Raw genomic sequence first — 10099 nt, 5'->3', positions numbered from 1 at the left:
TATTGGCCGCCCCTGAGATCTGATGCCTGGCATTGGCCAGCATCTCTCATTCCTTTTTTCTATTGGACAATACAATTGTCAATCGGCGTCCCAGAGCCCCGCCTAAAGGGGGGACGTGGCTGTACCATGGTGAACCCGCCCCCTTCTAGGAACGGACACTGGCTGTCCGACTAAGACCTCTCCTGCCGCGATTGGTTGGAGGAGGGAAGGGGCGGGCCCCAACATAGTGGGCGTGGCCGAGTGACTCATTCAGCCAGCCAGGCAGGGAATACGTGACCGTAACACTACGCGGGCGTGGGGCCCGCGGCCGGGGAGGTGAGGCGCGTGCTGAACGAGTGTGGGGACAGTGCCTGGGCGCTGCAGGGGGACCCTGCCCGAGGCTGCACACTGGCTGGGGTGCCCCTTAGGGGAGGGGCGGGACAATCTCCCTCCCCAGGGTCTGTAATAACCAAACAGCGAGCGGCGTCAGGCTGCATCAGGTGGAGGGGCTGGACTGCCCCCAGCACCGCCCCCTTTACATACTCTGAGCTGCCCACTCGGGCTTCCCTCCTTCCACGTTGCAATTCTGCCTTGCAAGGCCGCTACGCCAGGGCCCCATCCTCAGCGCAGGGCTCCATCGCTCTGGGGACGGTGAAGTGGCTCCTGGGAGGCAGGCAAGACAACCCAAAGTGACCTCCCTCCTATAATCAGGCCAGGGGAGAGCTCGAGGACTCTGAGCCCTGGGGAATCCACCTTCACTGTGCCTAGCATGGGGCTTATACCTCACAGAGGACTTGTTCTGATTCCATCCAGCCGCATTTCTCTGTCCCAGCCCCCCCAAAAAACCACCTCACTCTCTCTCTCTCATACACACACGTGCCCTTAGGATCAAGTCCCTGCTGATGAGCCCTTCTGCTGCAAGGTGACTGGGAGGTGACAAAGGGATGGCATTTTTGGTAGCTGCTCCTCCACACATCATAAACCTGCAGTGGGTGATGGAAATGAACCAGCAAGTAGAAAAGAGAAAGGGGATGCTGAGGGGATCAGCCCAGGGAGCAAGCCCTGCTGAGAGCACTGTAGCTGTGCAAATAGGTGCATCAACTCTGTGCCCATTTTCTGCAGCACTGTAGTTCATGCTTTTACAGATCCTCCCTGAAAGGTATTAGCGTGGCACAGTCCTCTCTCCTTAGGCAGGTTGAGCTCATCAGGGCTTGCAAAGCTAATGGGGGTCAAGGCATACAGAACACCCTACTACCGCAGGAAATGGAGGACCGGGGCACAGCAAGGGACACTCACCCTTGGGAGACTGCTGACCCCAGCATGGTGCTAGGGGTTGCTGTGAGGCAGGGAGCTCAGCAAGGGACACACTCCCATTGCAGTCAGTGCAGATGCCCATGCCCCAGTGCAGCAGTAGAGGGTGCTGTGCACTTTATAATGCTGCATTTTGGAGAGGGACATAGAGCCAAGCTCATCCCCTTCCACTGAGGGTCTCTTTCTGGACCGTAGCCCCAGAGGTCACTGCAGTTAAACACCAGAAAGAGAAGCTCTGATCTCCCCAGCAGCCTCTGTGGGTCAGGGCTCCCTTTCCACGCATTTGCTGCTCTCCTATTCAGCACCATCGCAGATCTGATTTGCCACTGAATTTACAATACTCAGGAGTCACACACAAGGAGCAGCAGTGTAGGGACAGGGCTGCATCAAATCACTTTAGGGGGGTAGTTGCTTTCCCAGAGGAACCATTTATTCAGGGCTCAAGCGGTTATCCCACTATATGAGTCTTAGATGTGAACAAGAGAGACTGGTTTCTATTGCCCCTACACCAATGATGCAAGCACTGGAGCAGATTTAATCCTTAGTAGATGCTGTATATTACAGCTGGAGTATTGTGTCCAGTTCTGGGCACCGCATTTCAAGAAAGATGTGGAGAAATTGGAAAGGGTCCAAAGAAGAGCAACAAGAATGATTAAAGGTCTTGAGAACATGACCTATGAAGGAAGGCTGAAAGAATTGGGTTTGTTTAGTTTGGAAAAGAGAAGACTGAGAGGGGACATGATAGCAGTTTTCAGGTATCTAAAAGGGTGTCATAAGGAGGAGGGAGAAAACTTGTTCACCTTAGCCTCTGAGGATAGAACAAGAAGCAATGGGCTTAAACTGCAGCAAGGGAGGTCTAGGTTGGACATTAGGAAAAAGTTCCTAACTGTCAGGGTGGTTAAACACTGGAATAAATTGCCTAGGGAGGTTGTGGAATCTCCATCTCTGGAGATATTTAAGAGTAGGTTAGATAAATGTCTATCAGGGATGGTCTAGACAGTATTTGGTCCTGCCATGCGGGCAGGGGACTGGACTCGATGACCTCTCGAGGTCCCTTCCAGTCCTAGAATCTATGAATCATAACAGGCACTGTACAAACAGCCCTAGCTGAGATCAAGGCCCTTGTTGACCAGGCACTGTACAGACCCTACCTGCAACAGGGGTCCCTGTCATGCTGGGAGCTGCATGACTCAGCCAGGATCAGGGCCCCCTCCCCATCATGCCAGGTGCTGCACAGACTCACAGTCCCTGCCCCCACAGAGCTCAGTCTAAATAGGCAAAGGGTGGGAAGAGAAACAGGTGCAACATAGGGAAGGGCCTTGCTCATGGTCACCCAGCAGGTCAGTGGCAGAGGTGGGAATAGAACTCATGTGTCCTGAGTCCTAGCCTAGTGTCCTAGCCCTTGGGGCAACTGTGCTGCTGCTGTCCCTGGGGGCCAGGAAGCAAGGGTAGCAGCTTCTTGAGCTTTTCCTCCGTGCTGCTGATTTTAGCAACATGTCGCTGTTAAAACAACTCTGGGCATGTGCCCATAGACTCTGATGTGTGTTTGTGGGGAAGCCACAGGGGCTTACAAGGGTCTTGCCAGTCACATACCTGGGAGCAGCTGGACTGGGAGATGCTGGGAGCAGCTGAGGACTGGGGTATGAGAGCAATAGGATACAGGGAGCAGCTGGGATCTTAGTGCAGTGGAAGCCCAGGCCCTAGTCAAACTGCTTTGCCAGCAGATAGAGAGGGAAGTGGTTTGGGCAGGTGGGAGCAGGCTCATGCTCCATTCCCCACAGGCACCCTGTGACAGGCTAGTCCCCATGGCTCATGAGCTCACAGTCAGCTGGGTCTGTGTCAAAGGACCAGCCCCACCCCACACAGTCACCAGGCCCCCACCAGCCTCTCATAGGCTAGACTCACAGTCAGAGTCACACAACCAGCTTCCTTTAGGCACCCGGCTCCCCCTCGCCCAGCCTGGAGTTGCCCTGGTGCCCATTTCTCCCTGCTCCCAGAGGGGAAGGAGCATCCCCTTCAGGCTAGTTCTCTTCCCAGGGGTGCAGCAGCATCCCCCAGGGCTCTAATATTTACCCGCTGAAATGCTGAGCTCCCCCCTCACCCTTCCCTCAGGAGGAACTGGGAGAGATTGGGATTTGAGAGCAGCAGATAGGAAACCAGGGCTAAGAGATGTTGGAACTGGGAGAGACGAGGCTCTCCAGTTACACAGCCCACTAGATGCCCCTTACCCTGTAGGTTCAGTTTCCCCATTTTGCTTCATGTCCCTCCCTCAGGAGCAGTCAGCCCCAGCAACGGCTGCTCTGAGCCTCCCTGCACCAAACTTTAAGCACTCAAACAAAGGGTTAATCTGGGAGGGTAGGAGCCTGAAAGTTTTGAGGGGAGGTTTGGTTCTGGACTCCAGTTTTCTTCCTAGCCCAGGCAGAGTCTGATTATAGCACCTAGCTCTTACCCAGCGCTTTCAAAGCTCTTTACTGAGGCTGTCAGTATAATTACCCCTATGTGACAGACGGGGAAGCCAAGGCACTAAGGGGACATGACTTGCCCAAAGAAACTGAGGTGGCACCCAGGAACCCACGTGCCAGGCACTGCCCAGATCTTGCCAGACCAGCCAGCTGCAGCGATAAGGCATCAGGATCCAGGCCGGGGGCTCTAAGCTGCTAACACTGTTCCTGCTCTCTGCCCATTGGACCTTCATTGACTATGCTGCTACAGCAGCAACGTTTGACCCCACAGGGCAACGTGGAGGGACTTTTGATGAGTAGCAGCATCTACCTTTGACCTCATGGGCTGAGATTTGCAGGGGGGAGGGAAGAGAAGAGAACTTTGTGATAAGGCAGCCAGAGCAGGGACCTTTGGCCCATGGGACTGGAGGGGAAAGGGGAATTTCCATAAGAGGCCTGATTGGATGGGGTGGCACCCACAGGTGCCACACCCACCCCAACGGGTGAATCAGCCAGAGCAAAAAAGGGAAGCTAGAGCCACTTGCCTTTGGGGATCTGGCCAGGACAGGAGCATCTGGCCTCTGCGGGTCAGCAGGGACAGGATCAGACTCGGTGCCAGCTCCGGATCAGGCCACCCCCACTCCAGAGATGGCCCATGGCAGGAGCTTCCGGAGAGCATACTCCCTCCGCACCCCCAAATCCCCCAGCCTCCTGGATTCTACCTACGGCCGACTGGAGGACAAGACAGAGAGCTCGGACAAGGCTAAGCAGAGGGCAAAGAGGAGAGCTGTGAGCCTGAGGGGGTGGAAGAGTGGGGTGGAAGAGTCCCCAGCTGAGAGGACCCCCAACCCAGGGGAGATGCCCCACTCACTAAGCCCCGATGATGGGGAGCTGCTGATCGGCGAGGCTCAGAGCAAGGGCTCTCACAGGATGAAGCAGTGCAAGAAGGTAACAGCTTGGAAACCCAGGGGGTGACATGGGATGGGTTTGGGGGTGCACTGATGGGAGCCCCCAATGTTTTCCTGGCCTTCCCACCAACCCCATCCCAGCCTAGATTTTTCCCAGCAGCCCTTGGGGGTTTCCATTCCCTCAGATGCCCCTCCTTCCAATCTTCTCCACTGGTGGCCTTTTCTGCCCCTTCCCCCCCCCACCCTGTTACCCCCTGTACCCCTCTCCAATATCCTATCCCAACCCCTCTGATCCAGTGAGGTCATTACCCTTTCTGCCTTTACCAACCCCCAGCTCCACTCTTCTATCAGTGGCATTTCCCCCTCTCCCCCCAACACACACACAGGGGAAGTTATCACCCCCCTCCCTGTCCCATCCCTGCCAGACCCTCCCCTCCCATCTCCAGCAGTGCTATTTTCTACCCCTCACCACAAGGGGTGCTAAAATTTTTACTGCCCTCTCATGCTTGGTGGCAGAGGAATCTGCAGGCCCCCACCCCATGGAAGGCTGCTAATGGCTTATACTGGGGTTCGGTTTCTAAAGAGTGAATACATGGCAGCTGATGATGCAAGTGTGTAACAGGCATGAACTTATAAACCCTGCCAGGAGAGGGCATTATACATTGTTATAAGCCTTTTGATCTGTCAGGCTCTAACCATTTATTTAGACCTCTGTTAACCCTTTATCCGTGGAGGGGGAAAGTGACCCAGTGCTCTGGGTGTTAGCCTGCAACTCAGACTGCAGTAAATTCCCTGGTCCACGACCCAACTTAGACAAGTTTTAGTTTTACAGTAGGGGAAACTGAGTCAGACGCAGAAGACAGTAGCCTTGCACCGCCTTGCTAGCATTGTTGTGAAAATAGCTACACTAAGGGTTGAGAGGCCCCCAGGTAATGGTGGTGTGAGATAGTCTCCCCCCACTCTGGGGCCAGATCAGAGCCAGCACCCCCTAGAGAAGAAGGTCTATTCCTCCCCCTCCCCCCCAGCCAGCCTGTTTCCCTCCCTGAATGGAAGCCAGCACCTGCTAGAGGGGAAAGGCCCCACATCCCACTCCCTGCCCCCACAAGCCAGACAGTGGTGGGGTGCTGTTAAGCCTTTGGAAGTGGGGAGAATTTGTCCCACTTTAGGGGATGGGGAGGAAGAAGGAAAGAAAAATAGCCTTCTAAGCAGGACCGGGTAGGAAATGGTTGTCCCATCCTATGACAATTTGAGATTTCAAAAGCTCTTCCCCACCCCCAAACACACACCAGAAAGTTGGTGAACCCAACTGAAAACAGTTTTGAGTCAGATCCATTGAAACAAAACATTTCAGTATTAAAGTCTAAATGAAGTTAAATTTCAAACAAAAAATAGCTTCAAAGCAAAATATCAGATGTTTAACAAATATCAAGACAGGACATTCCAGGCCCCTCCTCCCCCAATGTTTTATCAAGCCAGGAAATTAATCAAACTGACCCTTTTCACAAACCGGGTTGGTTTCAACTAATCAGCATTTTTTGGCCACGAATGTTTTGTTGACTAGCTCCCAAGCATCTGTAACAGAACCCTCCCTTATCAGAATGCAGCCTGCTATAGTTCAAGTTGAGACTTGCTTTCTGCTTAACATATGGTTTTTGTAAGTCCTCAAAAATATATCAGCTGACTCAAATGGTCTTGAAAAACTGCCATGCCTCATGGGGGCCTTGGCTAGAATTAGCACTACAGCAATGGTCTCTTTGAACAGGGATTTACAAGATAGAGCGCCCTAAGATCTCACATGGTGCATAAACCTCCTGGTTCTTATTAGGGAGTGTTTTGATCACATTAGTGCCTAGGAATTCTTCGCCTCCCCCCCCCCCCCCCATCTCTCTCACACACCCCTCACTAGCTGTATTGGGGTAGCACCTACAGACCAGGGTCCCATTGGCCCCAAATGCCGTACTAAACTAGAACCAAGCAGCAGTCACTGCCCTGAGGAGCTTACAGTCCCAGTACCCATGGCATCTAGGCCCTTTGGAAATTTAATAGCTTAGTTATTGCAATGCCCCAGGGAGCCCCCCCCCCCCATCAGCCTCAAGATGGGCAATAGCTTAGGGATCAGCCTCTGCTCATGGGACATTTGGGATTATAACAGGGCAGAAAGCTCAGGCTGTAACCCAGGGGTAGGCAACTTATGGCACACATGCCAAAGGCAGCACTTGAGCGGATTTTCAGTGGGACTCACACTGCCCGGGTCCTGGCCACCGGTCTGGGGGACTCTGCATTTTAATTTAATTTTAAATGAAGCTTCTTAAACATTTTAAAAGCCTTATTTACTTTACATACAACAATAGTTTAGTTATATATTATAGACTTATAGAAAGACCTTCTAAAAATGTTAAAATGTATCACTGGCACGTGAAACCTTAAATCAGAGTGAATAAATGAAGACTCGGCACACCACTTCTGAAAGGTTGCCGACCCCTGCTGTAACCCAACTTCTGATGGGCTGAGCACCCCCTAGAGGGGAAAAGGGCCACAGCCCCTTCACCATGCCTCAGACCCAAACCTGCTCCCCCTTCAGGCACATAAAAGGTCAAGGCCCCCTCACAGCCAGGTCCTGCCAATCACACCACAGACACTTGCAGTAACAAGCCACCTTTGCTGAGGGCTCCTTTAGTTACATACAAGTGCTAGACCCACCCCACCATAGTTTTAAATATAGGTCCAGATGTCTGTTTATAGGTTTTCCCAGGACTCTCATCCTTCACCATCCAGACAGATCCTTCTCCCATCTCACAGGCCCCACAGATTCCCCAGGATTCCCCCCAAACTTCCCAGTTGTGGGGTTACTCACCAGTCCCAGGTATTTAGTGTCTACCCCACTGGGCTCCTCTCTGTAATCCCACCTTGGACTTCCCCTGGATCCTGTCCCTTAGCCAGGACAGCAGCCTTCTGGGTCAGTCCACTAAGCCTTTCATTTCTCAGCAGCACATCTCTGTGCCCCCTGCCAGCAATCACCCAGAAGTTTATCCCCTGCTTCCCTCATCTAGGGATTCTAGCAGCCTCAGCTAACCTAAGTTGGGCCTGCAGAGAGCATTTTATGAGAAGCTCCCAGCCCCTCCTCAGCTGGGACTGATCACTAGCTGAAGTGGCCCCAGGTGGAATTAGGTGAGCTGCTAAACAGTCCCTGCTGGGAAGCATCTAATTAGTCACAGGGGACTGTGCTCATTCCCTCTTAAAGGGGCCTAGCACCCTGTGACAGGCTGGATTGGAGCCTTTCCCTAGAGGGGAAGGTCCTGTATCCCACCCCCTGCGCCAGCCAGTCCCCCTGCCCTGGGGTCAGATGGGAGCCAGCGTCCCCATTCCCAACACCCTGAGCCAGCCAGTCCCCTGGCTTGGTGGGCACCGCTTCCCCCAGCCTGTCTTCATAGAAGCAATTCTCAGCTCAGCCAGGGGGAATCTCGGCCTACAGCCTGCTGGAACCCCAGCTGTGACTTTGTCCCCAGCTTCCGGGGAGCAGCCCCTAGGCCAGCCCCACCTGATACCTGCTGTCATGGCCTTTGCGCCTGCCTTGGGGCGGGAGGCAAATCATGGAGGGGTCCCATCAGAGCACACCCTTCCTTGGCCTTTCACCCTGTTCTCTACCCTCCAGCAGGTGGACCGAGCCCTCCGCAGAGGCTGGGAGACCTTTGTGGCTAACCTATACAGCGTGACACTGAGCCGCCCAGCTCCCCCCTCCGAGGCCGCCCCTTTGCGGTGAGAACATGTTGAGGAACCAGAAGAAGAAACAATGACTCTGGGTGGCTGGGCCACCCCCAGAGACATGAACTTCCTAGAGCAGCGTCAGCCACTGATCTGGCTGCACTGGGGACAGGGGCCAATTTTTTATAACGACTGGAGATGGGCCTGGGCCACCCATCCGGATCCAGATCAATCGATCTGTCCCCCAACACTGATCCATCATCTGTCCATCCCCATATACACCTCTCTGTCTGCCCTCATATACACTTAGCTATCCATCCATCCATCCCCACAGACACCTATCCATCCCCACAGACACCCATCTGTCTATCCCCATATACACCTGTCTAGCCATCCATCCCCATAGACACCCCTCTGGCTATCCCCATATACACCTATCCATTCATCCATCCCCACAGACACCCATCTGTCTATCCCCATATACAACCTATTTATCCATACATGCCCCTCTATCTATCCCACTATACACCTATCCATCCCCATAGACACCCGTTCCGTTTGCCTATCCCTACATAGGTCTATCTATCCATCCATCCCCATACACCTCTCTCTATCTATCGATACATCTCTATCTACCTGCACATGCATCCTCCTCCTTACCTGCATACATACCTGTCTCTCTAAGTTTCTCTCCCATGGTCCAGGATGGCTGGGGTACAAGTTCCCAGCCTGGCCCCCTCGCTGGTAACCTGGGAACAGAAATCTCAGCTCCGACTACGTTTCTCCCGCTAGGCCTCCATCCAAACCCGTAACCATCGGTGCTACTCCCCAGCCCTTGCTGCTGCTCACCTAGCCGGAGCTGTAATGCCCGGGCAGCGTTTCCCTGCATGTCGGCAACCGCGGAGGGGACGGGGTGTGCTGGCCACACTGTAAATAGTCTCCGAGTCACAGGGTCTCCCATTATTAATCCCACCCTCATTAACCTGCCCTAACACAGCAATCCAACCCAGGAGCATGGCGCTAAGGGACTCAGACTGTCTCCTGCTGGGGGGTGGGAGGGGAAGGGAACCAAGTGATTTTTCAGGGGGGTTGATTTTTCACTAGGCAGAGCCACAGGGACTCCTTAGTAGCCCCCCTTCCCAGTGTGGGTACATCCCAGGCACAGGGGCATCAAACTGGCTACTGCTGGGCAGAGCCAGACATGCCTGTGAAAGGAGCGTCTGGGGTTCCCTTGGAAAGCCGGAGGGTGCTGGGGGAGGGGAGCAGTGCCAGCCCCAGAGGATGCCACACCCACAGCAGGCAGTGGGCAGTGCCAGGCCCAGAGAAGCCCTGCTCAGTGCAGACAGGGCAAAGGGTGCCTGATGGCAGGCAAAGTAGTGATTCTGGAACCTGTCTGGCCACCCCATCCCCAGGCCCACACACTTGGGAGCCTTGGGGGTCAAGTGCTCTCGCTAGCGGGGGGGATACAAGTCGCTCCCTGGCAGGTCTTCAGCAACAGGGACCAAACCAGTGCCCTCTGGATCTAAATGCAAAAGCCTCTCCTGCCTGAGCTAAAAGCCAGGGCTCTGCCAGGTTCCTCAACCTGTGTATGGGGCCCAGCCGCCACTAGAGGAGGACAAAGCACCACGCTGAGTGCCCCAGCAGTCTGTGGCCCTGGTGGAATGAAGGGTTGCCATGTTTTCAGCATTGTATGAACGGTCCTTGTAACCTGATGTGCTGCATGCCCTGCGCTAATAAACCCTGAAACCCCACCACAGC

The 10099-nt window shown here is 54.1% G+C and overlaps 1 protein-coding gene across 1 annotated transcript; it reads left to right on the top strand.

The window, feature by feature from the left end:
* The first annotated feature begins 4379 nt into the window (after nucleotides 1-4379).
* On the top strand, nucleotides 4380-8399 carry C7H11orf86 (chromosome 7 C11orf86 homolog). The gene is made up of 2 exons (XM_065407320.1): nucleotides 4380-4679; nucleotides 8292-8399. Exons 1-2 carry the CDS (start codon nucleotides 4380-4382, stop codon nucleotides 8397-8399), a joined length of 408 nt encoding a protein of 135 aa, XP_065263392.1.
* Nucleotides 8400-10099: the final 1700 nt, after the last annotated feature.

Source organism: Emys orbicularis, chromosome 7 (genome assembly GCF_028017835.1).
Source record: "Emys orbicularis isolate rEmyOrb1 chromosome 7, rEmyOrb1.hap1, whole genome shotgun sequence".
Classification (NCBI taxonomy): Eukaryota; Metazoa; Chordata; order Testudines; family Emydidae; genus Emys; species Emys orbicularis.
The sequence above is the reverse complement of the archived record's forward strand: the minus strand, read 5'-3'. Positions and strand labels throughout refer to the sequence as shown.

Excerpts from the sequence above, each read along its gene's own strand:
- C7H11orf86 (XM_065407320.1), top strand. The coding sequence starts at position 4,380 with ATGGCCCATGGCAGGAGCTTCCGGAGAGCATACTCCCTCCGCACCCCC. Across the intron at positions 4,680-8,291 it reads GGATGAAGCAGTGCAAGAAG|CAGGTGGACCGAGCCCTCCG; the intron begins GTAACAGCTTGG and ends TCTACCCTCCAG.